The sequence below is a fragment of the Aulonocara sp. 'chitande type north' Nkhata Bay genome, linkage group LG9 (genome assembly GCF_057382095.1).
Source record: "Aulonocara sp. 'chitande type north' Nkhata Bay isolate Kocher_YH1m ecotype deep benthic linkage group LG9, A_spYH_male_GT1.1, whole genome shotgun sequence".
Taxonomy (NCBI): domain Eukaryota; kingdom Metazoa; phylum Chordata; class Actinopteri; order Cichliformes; family Cichlidae; genus Aulonocara; species Aulonocara sp. 'chitande type north' Nkhata Bay.
The window spans coordinates 27738841-27757999 of record NC_141352.1 but is presented as its reverse complement, the minus strand read 5'-3'; the positions used below and the strand labels follow the sequence as shown (position 1 = coordinate 27757999).

The window sequence follows — 19159 nt, the reverse complement described above, 5'->3', positions numbered from 1 at the left end:
TTTTCTCAATTTTGATATTCGGCCAGTGAAATCACATTTTACTAGAAAGGAAGGAACACAGTCTGGGTTAATTTCCCAAAAGGAAGCTCGGTTGACTTCTTTCTGCAGCATTTCCCTTAGAAATCCTGGGTAGATAAGTGCTGTTGCAAACAGGCATCCGTCCATCATTCCATGACAGGGTCCTCCAGACATCCTTCTACCCAGCAACACACTCCATTTCCTCCTGAGGGATTCCAAGATGTTCCGGGGGTAGACAAGATATATTATCTCCCGATCAGGTTCTGGGGCTACCCCGAGGGTGTCCTTATACACCGGGGATCCTCCGAAAGGAGGCGCCCAGTTGACTTCCTAATCAGATGCCACCTTGAGCAACAGCTCTACTCCAACATCCTCACCTGTTCTCTAAGGATGAGCCCAGCTTCTTGAGAGCAAACTCATTTGCCAGCTTATATTCATGACCTTTCTCTTGCAGTCATTCTCCTATGGTCAAGAGATCTGGTTGAAGTTGGAATATAGATATATGGCTAATATGAAAGCTCCACCTTTTGGCCAGCTCTTTTTACCATGAGCAGTTCACTGTTTTACCTTCCCATCACTCATTAAAAGATCCCAAGATCCTTAAACTATCTCACATGGGGAATCCTATCTCCACCAGTCCGGAGGAGGCACCGAGAGTCGCAGGTGCTGACTGTTATCTTGACTGGTTTGCACTCTGCTGCAAACCAGTGCAGGCTGAAGGTCGATGAATCCAACAGAACTACATCAGATGCTTTCTGAGGCAGCCCGTTCTCACTCCCCAAGGCATAATATAATGACGATTTGTCAAGTCCCGCAGCATTCCTGAGGAACGCTGGGTTCTTATAACTATGCACCGGGTTATGGATTAAATCCAGTAGAATGACGGTCCCGTTATAATGCACGTTCCAGCCATGTATTCCAGCCCTAACCCTAACCTTATTGCTAACCTTAACCAGCATTTTAATGATGTTAGATAGTGTTTTCCAATGCAATTTAAGTAAAACGAAAGTACATGTGTAGATTCATTCCAAACGGTTTTCATTTTTCCTCATTTTTCTGATCTCGTATCTAGTGATGTGTTGGGTTCAATGCAATGAACATTAATGGAATCATAATTTTTGTGTAAGTATATTGGGTGTCTAATGGTGTTCAACTGTAAAAGTTAAAGCCAAGGATAACGGTACAGGTGATGGGCTCAGTCGGCTCTGTCAATTGTGAAGTCGTCTCACAGCCTTAAACTTTGGCTGAATAGTGAATGCTGAAGTGAAAGGACAAAAGAGGGAGCTGATCTCTCATCACAGATTCCACATCCAGCTGCTCGTCTCAGCACTGCTGCTGGTGGGCACAACAGAGCGCGTTGTTGTGCAGGCCCCCCAACTGCCAGTTCTGCACCTGAATCTCAAGACTGCAAACCTCCATCCTTGAGAGAAATTACTATGTTGTCAATTAACAAAAAAGCTGTGCGGAGCGAATGTAATAACACTTTAACCAAAGCTGATCAGCATGCAAAGAGCACCGTTTCTCAAAGGTGCTTTTCTTCAGAACGCCGGACGGCTGAGAATTCATAATATGCTTTTGTGATGCCCAACACAGGCCGAAATGAAAAGGCTTGTGTATCCTTAGCAACCATATTCTTTGACGATTGCTCTTGTGCTGCATGTTAAACAATGTAAATGGCCAAATTTTTATTTATTTTTTTCCTCTCGAGTGGGTTATTCTCAAGTCATCTCCTAGGGAAAAATGCCGCTGATTTCCATATTTTAACTGCAATATGTAGTTTTCTCTCCGAGGCTCACCAAGTGTTGCTTACTCACCGAAAGCATATTGAAATAGACTGTGTGTTTCTGTGTGTTCATGCATGTGTGTGTTTCTTTCAGCATGCTTTTTTTTTTTTTGCTCAGTGTTCTTTCTTCAGGATTTTTTTCCTTCTCTTTTTTTAATAGGATATTGCTGTTATCACACGCTTTCCTCTCTGTTGCCATAATGACAAATTATAGTGTTGCAAGGGGAAGAATACATTATCCTTTTCCATTCACAAGCCGGACACATATTATATGGAAATTGCAGGGGGGGGTTGGCAGTGGCTCATCTGCCATAGTAGGTTCTTGAATTTTGATTACAAGAACTGGTTGAGGACGACCAAAGCACTGCATGGCCTTTACTCGCTCATGGCTAATTCCTCCTGGCAATCAGTTATAGAATTTGATGTTCTGAAGCCCTGGCTAAGGCCAATTATGCTTTATTCCATAAACTGACAGGAAAAAAGAAAACTACTTCACAGCTCTCTAGAGAGCTCAAGGTGACATCTTTAAAATATTTCATATGCCTAAACAACTCTCCAAAGAATTTAAATTAAATTGAAAGGCAACCTAAGCCTCACATGTAGGAGGCTGGAAATCCTTTCAAAACATCTGAATGCACAACACCTTTTCTCTTCTCTTTTTTCAACATTAGAGGGGACATTCTTCAACGTGAAACCCTTTCATGGTTTTCGAATTACTGCTTATCAGCGCCAAAGTAGAGGTTAAAAGCAACACAGATGGTTAATGTGTCCCAGCAACATGTGAGAAACATTTTCACTTGTGCTCCTGTGGTTTATCTTTGCAGCCGTGGTCATGGGTCTGCAGCAGTAGGACGGCAGCTCTTTGCAGAAAACACAAATCCACAGCAGATAGTCGAGTAGTTGTCTAAAACCCTAAGGCGCCATGTTATCAGCTGTGAGTTCACTGTCTGGACAATAGAAATAATTTAATTTTCACATTTATTGGGGGATAATGTACATTATCTACTCATGATACAGCTCCTAAGTATTTAAGACACTGCCGTATTTTCTGTTGTTTGGCTCTGTACTGAAGCACACTGGATTTTTAAATAACATGGTCTGAGGTAAGACAAGAATCCTACAGATGCTTAGAAAGCCTTCAAAGATATTACATCGCTGAATTGCTTAAGTTAAAAAAGCACGAGCCAATCAATGAATACCTCTTCCATCTTTATTACGCAAATCCTAACAGCAGAATCAAAACGCTCATTTTGTTTTGTGGTCGGGACCTTCAGAGCAAATGCAGTCTCTGCTAGCAAGCATGCAAATTCAATGAAAATTAGCTATTAAATCCAGATTTTGCATCAGTGGCAGAAACCAATACCTATTAAAATGTAAAAGGTATGTTGTTTGCATGCAGCTCTAGCAAAGTAAACCTTATCAGCAAGCTTGTACCATTTGGGACGTGTTGTTTTAATGTTTAACAAGAGCCTGACGCAAGGCGATGAGACCTATCAAACTATCAAATAAACCATCAAGAAATTGATGTGTTTCTGCTTTCATGTTTGTTATTCTAAAGCTGGTCTTGAGATTTCATACTATCATAATTTTAAAAGGTCTTTTGCATTATCTTAAGCAGTAGGAACCATGTAAAAGGGCTGAATTGTAGCTTGATGTTGATGATTCTTGTGTCCATCTTGGGCAAACAGGCTAGGAGAATATTATTTTATATGAAGTTCTTGTTTTTTGAAGACCCAGCAGTGAGAATTTGAAAAACTGTCGTTTTGTTAATGGTGTGTTTAGACCTGCAGCATAGTAAAGTTTTCTATTCAAAGGCACAAATCGACTTGGGGCAAAAGGAGCCGAATATGCATCAGTGCAAGTTCAATATATTTCACCTTTAGTGTTGTGATAGCATATCAGATGAGATTCTCCTGTAGATTGTGGATTTTACTGAGACCACCCACTATCTGCAAGCTTATTGTCGCCCTTTAAAGGAAGCTGAAGGTGTATATTCAACTTTGAGAAAAACAAAATAGAGGACTTGAAGAAAAGTAAGGGAAACTGTAAGATTTCCTTAGAAGTTCTGGAAATATCCTCCCGTGAACCAATTCCAAGTATTGATTGTACTTTGGAAGGAAGTAATTCTTCCATTGGCTGTTAGGGGCTAATAATAGCGGATTTCAAAATGGTCCAGAAACCAATGAGATGAAACTTCACTTCACATTTGTTCTGATGCGCCATAAGACTACTCAGACATCAAGAAAGACCTTAAGAACTACAGTAGATTTTCACCAGATACCTGCAGTTCTTTCCAGTGTCATATTTATAGCTAAAAGTGTTTCTATATTAACTCGTATTTCCAACATGCAGGCTGATGAATAAAAGAATAATCTAAACCTTTTACTGTATCTCCTTTAACCTTCAGCTCAAGTTTATCATGACTTAAATGTGTCTCAGCGTAAATACCAAGTCCTATTCACGAGTTCTGAAAAGACTATAGAAAGCATTTAGAAATGATGTTGTGCAATGTGGTCTCTGGAAATGGAAAGAGTGAAATGCATTAAATTAATGGGTTTTTGCTTCCCTTTTTTCCCCTTAAACATATTTCATCTTCAAACTCTTCGTCTCCTCATTGCATTAGTAATCCAATGCTTCTATCAACAATTCAGGTTTTACATTGGAGAGGCTGTTAGTTATTAAACAGGCTATTCAGTTTGGCCTTAAAATGAACCTGTGACCTCTTTCTGTTCTGTTTGTTCAGAGGCTATTTTACTTGGCGCAGTGGTTGTCCTAACAGTTGGCATAATCTGGCCTAGATGACCTGGTAGACCAGGTATGATTAAACTCAACACACTAGCAAAAAAGAGGTTCATTAAAACTTCATACACCTGGGCCTTGAAATGTAGAAAGTCTTTCACTTGTAGATTGAAAAATGGAATAAAGAAAGTACGGTCTTACATGAAAGGAAAACCATAACCCTTGACTCTTACATTGAGCGGATCTAGTTGCTGTGGAAGGTCGTGGTTTGGGTCCACTTGTCCCCTTTAGAGACAAGATCAATACAGCTCAATACTAAGTTATCCTGAGTGCTCTCCAGATGACAAAGCACGTATATCCTGGGATGGGATGCCTTTTATTCATGAGGTACTGGCAGAAAAAAATAAATAGAAGTTGGACACAGCTTCCATAATATCTCCCACTGCTTATAGACTCTGCATTCTGAAACAGCGTGTTGTTTTGGGGTTTGGGAGCTAGCTTGTTCATTCATTACAGGTAAGTTCTCGCTTCTGGCCAACATATTTTTGGGGGGGTTTGGAGCCAGCAAAATGGTTTTAGCTGCCAAAACCCTTAATTAAAGCTTAAAAATGCAGAGCCTGAGGTTACTGGTTACTGGTAATTATGTTCATTTATTCTGCCTGTTAGACTAACTTGGTTTTGTAGCCAGTCTGACTGCTTTGTTTTTGTTACTTCATGTTGGCTTCAGTCCTAGAGATTGGTGGTTGGGAATAAAGGTTCACTGAATGGTTCGAGGATTGTGAAAGTGATCTAAATCAAATGCTGCGACCTTCATAAGTCACACATCCATTCTGTCCAGTTTAACAGTTATGGGTGAGTTTGGACTGTTGTTTCTTTTCATCCCGAGGCATAATATACCTAGTTATGACAGATTCTACCAAAGTCTTCCTGTTATGCACAAGGTGTCCTCTGGCATCAAGTGGTAATGGCTCCATTTCCAAGACCTGCAAATTCCACATTAGGAGATTGGAGGGATGGTGCTAAGCTGTGATTGGTGACAAGCCCAAACCTAGCCTAGCTTCAAGATTTGTAAAATCAGTGCTACATTAAAGGAAAAAAAACTCTGCAGTTTGTCATCCATTTGTATGAATCCAAATTTATGAAAAATGATAACCTGATACTTGCAAAGTTCGCAGAATTGTACAAAACACACAGAGGACCTTATTTTAATGTCCTGTAAGTACAGGCCATTGTGGCTCCTCTGTTTTCCCTCACAGGCTATCTTTAAAACGTTTGAGGGAAAAGGTATTGGAAGCCCAATTTGCCTGAGTTTGCATGGTCATGATCAGTGACTGGAAAAACTGCACAGTCAAATGTGTGTCTCAGCGAGTAGACACAAACCACCGGGCAGCTGTCATGCATGCTGTTTTAAATTGAAGTTTGCAGTGGGCAGGCACAGTAATGTAAACACTTAATGGGAAATTACCTGAGCAGTGAATATTAAAATTACAAACGGTGCTGCTTGGCATGAAAACTGAGGAAAGTTGCTTCTTTCAAGACGACACTGGTGCACCAAATAAGGTGTTTTCAATATTTTTAAACGAGTCACTGCTCTGTTATGTGCTTAAATCATTTTAACTGAAGGGAAAATGTATTAACAATAAGTAAAATAATCTCTCCTAAGTATGCCAATATGATCTCATTCCAGTTTGTCCAATGTGAGTTTTTGTTAGTACTCTGAGAAGAAGTTAATTACCTTTCTTGAGCAGACAAAATAAACTGTCAGCTGCCACTTTCTGAAATTGTAACAGGCATTTTTTGTCACCTTTGAAAAATCTACTCAAATGTCTGAAACATGAAGAGAAAAAGCTCACGTAAGTAGCTTTAAAAAAGGAATGCATCACTTTTGTTCATTAGCAGTTAACATTTTGATGCTAGCCTCACTAGCTTGACATTGGCCTCTCTTCTTTTAAATTACTTTATTCTCATCTTGATTCTTTGATTCTTATTTTGAATTGTTCCTACAGCTCTTGTGAAATTCCAACCAACACGAAGACATGTTTTTGATTCTTTTTTTTTAAAGTAACTGATGTTTCAGTTGTTTTTCCCACAACTTTTTCATCTTTCACAACCATCCAAAGCTCCAAGATTGCAAATCCGAAGGAATTTTAATCGATTTTGACTGTCTTTCGTGTCATTTTCAGCACTGGGTGGAAAAAAAATGAACTGGGTATCTGAGGCATGCAAAACTAGTTGCTTCTACTTGTGTGATTTCTGTAACATTATTTATACAGTTATCTTCGTAGTACTTACACAACCTTTGCTACAAAGTTCCTATCCACCATTGCCTGCTGTATTCTTGGGTTGTGTGTAGGGATGGGTATTGATAAGATTTTAACGATTCCGATTCCATTTTCGATTCTGTTTAACGATTCGATTCTTTATCGATTCTCTTATCGATTCTTTTTTTTTTTTTTTTTTTTTTTAAAAAGGAGAACACTAAGGTCGATTAGCTCAGAGCTTTGTTTTATATCTTCTCTTTGAACAAGATAGAAATTTAGGAGTAACATGGCCTTACAAACCCAACAGTGAGATCTTGAGAGATCCAGCCTACGGCTCTTCAATGGGGTGTCACAGGGTCCCCAGGAAAAAAAATTGTAAATGTAAAATAATAAAATAAATATTCTTGTGAGACATATCACATATTGACGGGGTCGGGTTATGTTAAAAAGTATAAATTGTTATACTTTGTTCATTGGTTCAAAGGTACCCCACACTTCTTTTTTTGTTTGCTTGTTTGTTCTGGTGTATTTTTCATTTGAACTGTTACTCTGCCAGAGTACTCATATTTACAAGATGGCATTGAACGCCCCATTGGTGTATCAGGAAAACTATTTTGTACATATGTTCCTTGAAGGGGATTGAAGTCGTTCTTTTTTCCACCGCAGCGAAGGGCTAGGAGTAGGAGAGGAGCTGCTGTATGTTTTTGTTATCGAATCGATCTGATTGTGAAATAAAGCATATGCAGTGAGAAAGCAACTCCAGGAGTCATCCCTGCCTTAAAGCTGCAACATTCTTCTGTAGCAATAACAAAGTATAACATAAATTGTTCTGTGGCAATTACACAAGAATATCCAGTAATGTCCTGCCTACAATTAAACACATTCACTTACCAAAAATCGGGGGCATCTGCTGTGGCAAATGGGTGCAAGCCTTTGACCACAAACTTAGACACTGCTCGGTGACATTAGTCTATCCTGGCCTGAAAGGAGACGCTACCGGTAGACTGCAGCGAGAACTGCCAGCGAGCGCCAGCCAGACTCTGTCTGTCTCTCTCATCATGGTCACCTACATGTACAGTAATGGCAGGTCTTGTAATAAGGCAGATTGCGCTAACATAATATGCACTGTTAGTTGATTATTTACCTGCCGCATTAACGGGAGAGGACGTGCAAACGTTAGCGCTGCTGCTAGGTTGAGAGTCACGAGTCCGGAGCGGAATTAAAAACGCGTGTCATCGCGTGTTTTGTGAGCAAATGCTTTTGCATATTCGTAGTGTTTCCTCCCTTAAATGAAATATCTACTTTGCAAGTTGCCCTGTTGTCATCGGTTCTCATAAAGTATAATCAAACTTTTGAGCGTTTGAGCCGCTTAGGCGCCGTGTTTCCTGCCAGGTAAATGACGCTCCGCAACGTGGTGACGTCATTCGGGGCGACTGGAATCGATAAGGGAATCGTTTGCAAAAATGGCAAACGATTCCAAGGAATTGAAACAGTGGGAACCGGTTCTCAACAAGAACCGGTTTTCGATACCCATCCCTAGTTGTGTGATCTGCAAAACAAGCCCAAATCTTCACCCCTCCACCACCGTGCTTGACAGTTGGTATTACGTGTTTGTGCTGACATGTTGTGTTTGGGTTTCTCCAAAGTACAGCCAAATACCTCAACTTTGGTCTCATCTGTCCAAAGATTGTTGCAGAAGTCTTGTGGTTTGTTCATGCTGCCATGTTCTCTTTAGACAGAAGGTCCATTCCTTGAAATGCTCTATGACAGCGGTCCCCAACCTTTTTTGCACCACGGACCGGTTGTGTCCGACAATAAGATAAGATAAGATAACCTTTATTAGTCCCACACGTGGGAAATTTGTTTTGTCACAGCAGGAAGTGGACAGTGCAAAAGTTATGAGACAAAAATTAGAATACAATAAGAATAAATACAGTACACAACTGTACAGAATAGAATAAAATAAAATACTATATACAGTAGAATAAAATAAAATAAATATACAATAAGATAAAAATAGAATACAAATACTATATACAACTGAGTAAAAATACAACGATGACAGAAAGGATTATTGCACTTAGTATTATTGCACATGTGTGGATGTGTGTGTTTGTTCAGTTAGAGTCTTTATTATGGAGTCTGACAGCAGTGGGGAGGAAAGACCTGCGAAATCTCTCCATCCCACACCGTGGGTGCCGCAGTCTCCCACTGATATCCCAATATTTTCACGGCCTGGCCTTTAAGGTGTCGCGGATAAATACACCAAAATAAAACCAGTACCAAAAAAGAAGATTTATTCATAAAACATGTGAAAAGACCCAGGGAAACAGAGTTAACGATAAAAATAATAAAAAAAAATAACAATAAAAACTGCTAAAACCCCTGAAAACCATAAATTTCACACCCGAGGCGCAACTCTCGCGGCCCAGTACCAAAGGACTCCAGTCCGTGGCCTGGGGGTTGGGGACCGCTGTTCTATGAGGCCTTTACTGCAGCCACCTTGAGTTGCTTCATTGAGTTGTACTGGCAGCTCTTTGGACCTCATATTGAGAGTTCATTGAAGTTCATCACTTAGAATTAACTCCAGATCTCTAATCTACTTTGTTTGTCATGAAATAACAAGGGAACAGGCCTCACCTGGCCACAAAAGTGCTTCTCAGTTACTTTAGAGCCTTGAGCCCTTGAGTTAAAGCTGAGAGTCTGCGCTTGAATGACAGCTCAATTGTTTCCTTTATAATCCACTGTGGTGGTGCATAAAGGCAAAAAAGAAAAAAAGCGTCTTTGTCGAAAAACTTCCGAGCCTGAATCTAAGTTGAACCTCTTGCAAATGATATTTTTAATCTCAAAGGTGTTTCTTTCCCTTAAAGGTTAAAAAGTTTAAATTAAAAAAAGGTGTAAACACTTAGTCATTGCAAAATTGATGCAGCAGAATACTTAATAAAATATTCCTTTGTGTATCCGTCACTCGAGCCAGATATATCCGTAATCCCGTATTTGCTGCCGTTAGCCTTTTAAGCACATTCTCCCGAGTACGCCGCCCCCACATTTCACAGCTCTTAATGAAAATATGTGACACAGAAATGTGGAAATCTTGAAACAGAAACCAATTTGCGTCTTGGTGGAGACTTTCACAGAAAGCGGTTCAGAGTGTGTCTCTGATTGACACGAGTCCTGAGCACTTCAGTTGTTGTGGTTCCCACTTCCTGAGCCTGGGCTCCCTGTGTGTTTCACCACATTTGGAGACGACTCGAGCCAAGTTGGCAGCGAGCAGAAAACTCAAATCGAGGCCTCAGAACTTCTCTTTAGAAACTAATGGCTGATGTAGCCAAAGCTGCAGTTTGCTGGTTGAACGCCAAATAGTAGCAGCTTTAAAAGAGGTTTCTAAACGAGCAGTTTAATATGAAAGTTTCAAATAGACACAATTTCAAAACGTTAACAGTTTCTTTTGTCTGCTGCTTATATACCTTTAAGCTTGTATCTGTTTTTGTTTGATATTTTCTTCCTGCTGTCACACTATGCCATCTTATTACAGATCTCATTTTCGAAATGTTCGCTTGTAATTATGTTATCAGATCTCACAGTCATTGTGCTGAAACCAAACAAGGCCTGTCTAATTCCTTGTTACTTCATCATTATTAATGAAATAACAACATGAGGGCAATTTAATTTCAATACAGCCTGCAACATTTTCGCTCATTTGACCTAAGTGACAGCATGACACATGCTATGAAAACCATAGTCAGTGCAATTTGGGAACTAAATTGCTGTCCTCACCCAGTTGGAAACTGACCTTGTCTCCTCACACCTCTGCTTCTGTGTTTCTCTCTCTTTATCTGTTCTCCTTGGTCGACTCCTGTGTTTCCCGCTCTGCCTCTCCCTGTACCAGATAACTTCCCACAGATGGCTCATCAGAAGCGCTTCATCGAGCGGAAATACAGGCAGGAGCTGAAGGAGATGAGACGAGAGCGGGAGCGGCAGGAGAAGGAAACCGAAGACTCGGAAGAGTACAGGAAGTGACAGCGCCTTCTTTGGGACAGCCAATCAGGACCCGGGTCCACATTAGGGAGCCTTCTCTGCAGATGTTGCAGCTGTTCAGGCAAGAGCTAGCAAAACGGAGGTGCCACTAGTTGATCATGAAGATGTAGTAAGGAAGATAGATGGGTTTTAGGTAGGGATCAACTGGGTCAAAGTGACCGTTAGCACAAATATTTGGGGGGAAACTAGCTTTGTGGCCAGTATTTTCAAAGTAAAAGTAGGGCAAAGGGAATTAGAAATGAAGCCTCATGCATTCATGTTTTATGCTGTTTATCACTCCGGCTCTGTCGAAGGTGGCTTTATGTTGTCTTATGTGTGTGTGTTAAATATAGAGTGGAACCTTTTTAAAAACAAAGCCACAGCAGGACCTCACCGTGTTACTGGCACATGGCAAAAAAACCCATTTTTTAAAATGGAGTAAGAACTGTTAAATAAACCATCAGAGCATCTATTGTAAATAAAGTTTCTGATTCTGGTCCAAAAAGTGAGATTTTCTTATTTATTTTTTTTGTATTAATCGTAATCCCTCCTACTCTGATCTCTAAACCTCTAAAACAGGATGAGTCCGTTATACTCCCTCACTACAGTGTCACCATCTGTCTCACATCTGCCACTCATCCTCTAATAATCAAAATGTGATCCCCCCCCCCCCCCCCCCCCCCCCCCCTCTACTCTCTTTTTAACCTCTCTAAATCCGATTGGCTGTCTAACAGATCTTAATTATAGATTGTCTAATTAACAATTTCCTCAGCTCAGTAGCCTCTGGATCCAGCTATTTAGCAAAAGCTGTCATATTAATAACTATCTGACGTCTAGAATCGGGTCTTTTATACTGAGATTTATTGTAGATAATAAATATGTACCTGTGAGGATGGTAGCTGTCTAGCTTACTAGCCTGTGGCTGCTGTCACATTTCAGATAAAAGTTACATTTTTCTTCATAACTAGAGGGAAGAAAGTGAAAGTGGTCCACTAGAGCTGCCACACAGCTGTCTGTCAAACAATGTTATTCTGAAAGAGAAAACCTCACAGCAGCTGATTTTAGAGAGATTTGAATGTTTTATGTAAATAGTAAGAACTTCTGCCAATAATTTATCTTACTGAGCATTTTTGGCTCATGGAAAACACAACTAAAAATTAATCATTTTCTCATTCTTAAAGGTTAAGGCTGTTCTGAATTTGTTCATATGCACAATTTGTGAATGAGGCCGGTTGTCATGGCTACACATTAACGACCAACAACTACAAATCTATTTTAAGTCAGACCGGGAGCACCGTACTTCACAACTCAAAGGCAACTGAGGTTTTATTGATAAAAGGAACAAATAGGTGCAAATAATACAAATGATATTTTTATTGTTTATTAAAACTCTCCAATACGCTTTTTCTTTCTGACCCTTGTTCTGCTGTAACAGGTGAATTTCCCCAGTGTGGGATTAATAACGTCTGCTGTATCTAAGACACAAGGCAAATAAGTTTTAAATGACAGAAATCAAATTACTGTAATAGCGTCGAGTAACGTAATTTAAAAAATGTTTATCGTGTATACTTTAAAATGTGTTTAGATGTCAGGTGTCTTCGGTGTTGATGATGATTGCACAGTACATATTATACATCACTCTGCTGCCTACAGCCACATTAAAGTGAATGTTAATTTTTTACACCTCAATGGTAAAAGGCTGATGGGATATTGTATTCACCCCGCCGGGCAGTCAGCGTTGACCCCCAACATTATGAAGACGATTGCACGATTTAAAATCGGTACCATAGGTGAATCTTCAAATCTCACAAGAGGGCAAGTTTTCAGAAGTTTCCCAAGTCTCTCTCATTTTGCAGTTAAATCACCATCCTGTAGTAACTTCAGCACTATTTGTGGAGGAGTTTCTTGTTCAGACTCATGAGTCGTCTGGTTAGACTCTGAAAGCAATTAATGTCAGTTTGTATGTAGACAACAACAGATTTGCAACAAATAGGAAAAGATTTGTGATTTTCACTGATTTGTCTGAGTTAATCTCTGTATTGTCACAAGCAGATTGCATGTAATTAATGACTTGAACCCATTTAATCACAAACTGATAGCAGACTGACTTTCGTCTCATTGGTGTTTTATCGATTTCCCCATACACCAAAGTTGCTTTGAGGAGAACAGCTTACTGACAAGTGAAGTGACCTTGTTAAAGGCAACAAGATCGTGTGTATCTGTAGCATTAGTGTAATCGCTCTAGCTTTTTTCTTACTTGAGTGTATTACAGTTGTTCCTGCCTTCGCTATCGGGAGAAAGAGGACATCAGCATCACCATCTACAGTAGCTGCCTCGGGTTAAAAAAATGCCTCACGTTGCACCTTGAGACACACAAATCTGTGAAATATTCTGGAAGAAAACCTCATAAAGAGAAACGAGTGGTTGATTTTAAAGATATTTAATTGTGTCATATAAATATTCAGTACAAAATATCACGGTTTACAAAGCAGATTGATGGATGGCCAATGATGCAGGGCCCCTTACAAGTACCACGACCTCTCACATTGTTTCTACATTGACAGAACTGCTCAATCACATTGTCACCAACATAATATAGCGTAGTAGAGTTGAGCCCCGAGAGCGACCATGTCTACACATCAACAACCACAGATCTATTTTATCTGGAGAAAGAGGACATCAGTGTCACCATCTAGTTGCCTCAGCTTTAAGGGAAAAAAAAAATGATGTGGCAGCATGGTTTGTTTGGACGTGTAATGTTTTCGACGACTTTAACTGAGCCCGGAGCCAACGCTTGTAGACAATTACACTCGCCGTAGGAAAACACAAGTACGGCTTCGTGATGGCGATATGCTGACATCCTGTATGAAGACAGAAAACTGTGACGACTGAAGGGGAAAAAATGGTTTTGGTGAGTGCTGCTGTCATGTTGACTTTCATTTGAGACCTCGCATTGCACCTTGAGGTGGAAAAGCAGTTTTCTTATAGTGAAGGGTCTTTAAACCCATTAAATGCTTATCATAGCAACATTACCACAGTCTGAAATGGCCACTTACACAACAGGAGCTCCAGCAACAAGCTAATAAACAAAACAAGGCAGCCAAGAAATAGAAAAGAGAACTCGTGTATATGATATAAAGAATTTTCCAACCACTGTGCAATCAGCTGGCTCGTGATAGAGGGGGAAAAAGTAGCACTATGGCAATTATGCCATTGTGTTTTGTTATTACTGTTTCAAATGTCTGATAAATGTCAGCCTCTTCACTGGTTGGCCTTTTGCTAAAGTGAGGGCAGAGCTTGTTTTAGCTGGCCTTTTTTTTTTTTTTCCTGTTGATATCATTGTGCCCTCCTGGTTTAGACATTTTTCTCTGTTTCACAGCTGTGTGTTTGTAGTTAGGCAGCTCTTAAAGTAATTTCCCAATTTTGCTGTGGTAGAGATCATTTTCACAAGTTTCCTCCTACTTTTGAAAAATTAAACCTTTGTGATCTTGCTGCAGGATAATGTTTTGACCTTCTCTCTGAGCCGAGGACACACCTCTGGGCTTAAGAACCTAATTCCACACCACTCAAAGGTCAGGTGCCCCTTGATAAGCATGTTTATGGAAAGGGCTGTTAGTCCCACAGGAAATCAGTTGGGTAAAGCCTGAACATTTGAACCAGCTTCATGTTCAGCACTACATACAGTACACGTAGTGAAGGGCAAAGGAAGAGACTAAAATAATGGAAGGGTTTTTTTAAAGGAAAATACTGGTGTTCTTTGCTTTTTGGCACATTTCTATTACTGTACTGCTATGTTACATTATTATACATTCTACAGTGCAGGACGGAGCCCTTCTCAGGACACAAAATCTTAGCTAAATAGTGTTTAAGGTAGGTAGTGTGACACATTTATCACTCTTTTGCAAAAGAGTGACCGCCCTATTTTTTTAAGGGCTCTGGACGTATATTTCCCATTCATCTTCTTCAATGATCTTTCATAAAATTAATACACGATAAAAAGTTTTAAGCCTTGAACCTAGCCAGTCAGCCAGTAAAGTGTACCATGAACATAAAAACATTTGATTTGGAGAAAAAAAGAATTATAATAAATAAAAATAGGGGGAAAGATCACTACAAAAATTATCAAATTTAATTGTTTTTGTTAATACAGTGTTGTATAATAACATTTTTGAATATATTGGTTGCTTGTGTTTTGTGTGTGTAGTAAAGTAAAGCCTACTTATCAATAAAGTGTTTTATCCTGACTGCCATCACCTCTTTACAATTGTTAGCAACACTTAACGGGAAAAAAGTTATTGTCTGGCTAAAATCAAAAGTGACATTTAAATAGTTACTAAAAGTCTCAGTAAAGAGTAGAGCTAGCAACTGTTTGTTAATAGAGCAAAAAATGCTATTAGCTAAACAGAATGGATGAACAGCTAGCTAAAATTATAAATACAGCAGTACTGAATTTTTTTTGTTTGGTCTGTTAACAGTACAAAACAACTGATAGCACAACATAATAGCAATACAGAAAACAGTAGCTAGTTGAAACTATGGACAAAGCACAGTGGGCTTTTTTTGGTTGAAGTGTAGTTAGTAGCCATGTTGTCAGCTAGCACTATGAATTAACATAGTAGCAAGGTGAAAGACTGGAAAACCATCAAGTGTTAGCTAACGGTACAAAGAAAGTTGTTAGCTTAAAGGATAGTTGGCTGACATTAGGTATTAATATAATGCATTTTTCGCTTAAGTACAGTTAACAGTTAAATTATTAGCTAACAACAGTTAGCAAAAAGACAGACGACTGGGGATATGTCAAATGAAAAAGGATGAAAACCACTGATTTAGCCTTTTATTTTTCCTTAGTGAGAAGAGAATGAAGTCTGTGGAAGCATTTTGCTGTTTTCTTTTTGTGTGTCTGTGTTTATTTTGCGGGGTTTTTTTTTTTTGCTCTTTTTCTTTAAATTTAAGGCAACTTTCTTGATTCGTTTCATGAGCTATGACGCTTTGCATGAAGATGTAAAGCTTCACATTAATGCAGACTTATTTCTTTAGGCTCCAGTCAATATGTCCCTATTGTTTTTGCTGCTTACATTGATTCAAGTGCTACCTTTCCTTTCACTCTCTCTTGAACAGATAAAATGAGCCATTTAAGGGAAGAAAATAAAATTGCATAATGAATTTTAATGGTAACTGTCCACAAGATGTTTAACCTAATCTAATTTAATGCTGTAATTTCAGGCTCGGTGGCATCCTCTCAGCATCTTCCAACTCTGTGTTTCTGAAGTGAAGTGAGCAAAAAGGTCCAACAAGACCAGTATTTTCCCCCTAACTGAGCCCGATACATGTTAGACTTGTGGATTTTCATTGCAGCATAGAAAATAACACTATTCTGTGCACTTCATATTTCACCCTGCACAGAGAAAAAAAAGACTGCTGACAACATTCAGCTCAATAAGGAAATATTTGGTATTTCAGCCCACCTCACAGCAAATGCTTTAAGCCGTGTGGTGATGAAAATCAAATACTGTAAAAATGATAAACCAGTGTGTTTGCAGGTGTTTGTAGTAGCAGTCCTTTACCACCGCTTTATATAACCATTAAAGAACAACCACCACTTTTCAACACCTGCCACAACTAACTCAAAATTTGATGTTGTATATCTCCCCCACCTTGTGTGGAACCATATTTTTCATTTTCTTGTGGCTCAAACTCAAACTGTGGCTAAGTGTTTATAGTGAGGCAGCCATTGCTGAAAGAGGGGATTGTTTGGAAGATAGAAATCCCTAGAAAAACAAAACAACTGTACAGCGTATTGTATCATATTACCGTACATACACAAGCTAAGATAGAACTCACAATATGCAGCATGTTTTTGTCCCAGAAACACTGAAAAATACATAGGCATATCTGTTGGTTTACAAAACTGCTTGTTGAAGTGTCCGTCACAGGCAGCTTTGGAGAAAAAAGAAACAAAAAAATATCGGTATAGATATATTTGGGCCTCATGTACACCCCATATACACACACAAAAACCAAAAAGTCTTGACACAAACTCTGTTTTAACTGTGCCCTCGCAAAAACGCAACTAACACTGACTGGACACACAAAGCCTACGTCTGGTCACCGGAGGGGACAACTGAACGGTGATCGAAGGCGGTGAAAGAGCACTCGGACAGACGGCGCTCGTTTCTCCGTCCTTTCGACATTTCACTCGCCACACGTGCACCAGAACCCTCCGGATGTTTTCAACATGTGTTTGGGATTTTTGTTTTTTCTCCTTGTCTGTGTGCCAGGTTCTCGTTAGGAATCCCTGTCGCTGTCGTCGCCCCCGTACAGGTCCGCTAGTTTCTTAAACCGGGGTCCCCACTCGCTCAGGTAGTTGTAGTCCTGGTCACTCTCAGTGGTCACTGACTCGAGCGAGCTGAGGGACTCCGCTACAGAGCCGTTCCCCTCGTAGGCGTAGGTGGCCAGGGAATCGTAAGGCGGCGCCGTCGGGTCGCTGTCGTTGTCCTGGAGCCTCTGGTTGATGAAGTCTCTCACGTCCCCGTTATTGTCCCGAGTTGGGGGCAGCACAGGCCGTCGGATCGGAGGGTAGAAGGCCTCGGGGACGATGTCTCTCCTCTGTTTGCTCTCCTCGATGGCCTCCGGGTTGCGCAGTGTGCCGATATCAAAGGCCTGGGTGTCCTCCTCTCCGCCCCCTTCGTCATTGTAGCTGACGACGTTGTCCCTGACATCCTCTTTGGAGATGATCAGAGGCTCCTTCTTCCTCTGCCTCCTCAGGGCAGCAAACAGCACCACGATCACTGTGTGGAGAACAAAAACAAAGAGAACAAATATGAGAGTTTGGTGACTTTTGCTGTTGTTTCTGTGCTCTCTCTCCTTGTTCTGAAGGCCAGTGACTGTCCTGGGGGAATTGTTGATGTTGTGTGAGTGTGCACTGATGTTCAGGGACTTTGTCTGACTTTGTAAAGCAGGCACTGCTACCACAAGGATGCATTATGCATCTCTCGCTCCTCAGGGCCGCTGCTGCTTAAGAACATAAAGGAACCCCCTTTAAGAACATAGCAGAATACATTACGCGCTAAAAATGCAACCTCTGTACCATTAAGAAACATTATGACATTCAAGGGATGGTGTGAGGGTTACTTTTATTCTTTAAGTATTCAATTGGTGTTAAACAACTCAGGGTTGTTTAAGCGTTATTTTTGAAAGAAGTTCAAATTTCAGCAAGTTGAGACAGTCTCCTTGTCATTTTTTATCATTAATTATGATATTTTTATATCTTTTATGTTTTCCTTGGATTTGTCTTACGTTCCTGGTGACATACGCTCTAACCATAAGGTCTTATAAAAGATAGCTACTGTGACAACCCCTATATTTTTGTGACGATCTTCTTTTGAAACTGCAAATGAGCGTTTTCACTATTGCTTTCTTGTTGTTTTAAAATTGGATATCATGAGCAAGGATCAGACTGTGAAGCTGCACCCTTATTGGCTAACAACTTGTGACAGACAAGCCCATACCCTGTAAAATCCTCCTTTTTGAAACATGGAATGACCAAAGTTTAAAAAATTTAGTCAATGTTGTATTCGTGCAACCTGAAATGAGTGACTAGCTCATAAACTCATCAGTGACATGTTCACGGAGTTTGAGGCAGTGGGACAATTGTAATAGACTTCTCTAGGACTGGAAAGGTTTTTTGTTTTTTTTTTTGCAACCACAGGTAAAACTCGTTGGTGGCCATTTAAAAAGAATGCATGTTTAAAGCATGATGGCTTTGCTTTTTGGACCTGGAAGCTACATCCATCTTTTATACTGTGTATGACTATATCAGACTACAATAAAGTTCTAGCTGTGCACAAAAACAGCAAAGCAATGCAGCCAAGAACAGCAAGACCTTCAATATATCCTGTCTTTTTATTCTTGCTTTCACTATCTGCAGGCTTTCATCCGGGTCATCCAGAAAGTTACAAACAGGTCGAAACATCTTGGTCATAAAACTGTCCTTTATGTGTTGGAACTTCAATTCTTTGGATTAAAATTAACAGGAATTCTTTGCCTTCGCAAATAAAGACAGAGGCGATCTGCTAGATGTTGCAAGATGAAAGATACTCCAGGTTCCAATTCACAAAAATAGCCTCAAGGTAAACATTACAATATTAAAAAGAAAACCCCAAGAGTCGGACAATGAAAAGATTTTGGCAAAGGTGGGGAGGATGAACTCCCTTCAACAGGAAGTGACCAGGTTGTAGAACCAAGCTCTCAGAGGCCACAGCCATCTGTTGTACCATGACTTGTTTGGGCTATGGGGTAAGTACAAATATCCTGTTGTCTGAAACACTATGGCCCCAAGGTC

The 19159-nt window shown here is 40.0% G+C and overlaps 2 protein-coding genes across 4 annotated transcripts in view; one reads left to right on the top strand and one right to left on the bottom strand.

Annotated features, from left to right (window-relative positions):
- Positions 1-11323, top strand: part of drosha (drosha ribonuclease III) — a 151137-nt gene extending 139814 nt beyond the window's left edge. For all 3 annotated transcript variants that reach the window (XM_086306751.1, XM_086306750.1, XM_086306752.1), the window contains one exon: positions 10691-11323. In XM_086306751.1, the coding sequence (XP_086162877.1) occupies positions 10691-10821 (131 nt within the window). In that variant the 3' untranslated portion in view covers positions 10822-11323. The remainder of the gene's footprint in view (positions 1-10690) is intronic.
- Positions 11324-13248: 1925 nt separating this feature from the next.
- The window catches only part of LOC147322270 (cadherin-10-like), a 74162-nt gene continuing 68251 nt past the window's right edge, over positions 13249-19159 (bottom strand). Inside the window, exon 12 of the mRNA XM_086306749.1 lies at positions 13249-17606. Within this exon, the coding sequence (XP_086162875.1) occupies positions 17104-17606 (503 nt within the window). The 3' untranslated portion in view covers positions 13249-17103. The remainder of the gene's footprint in view (positions 17607-19159) is intronic.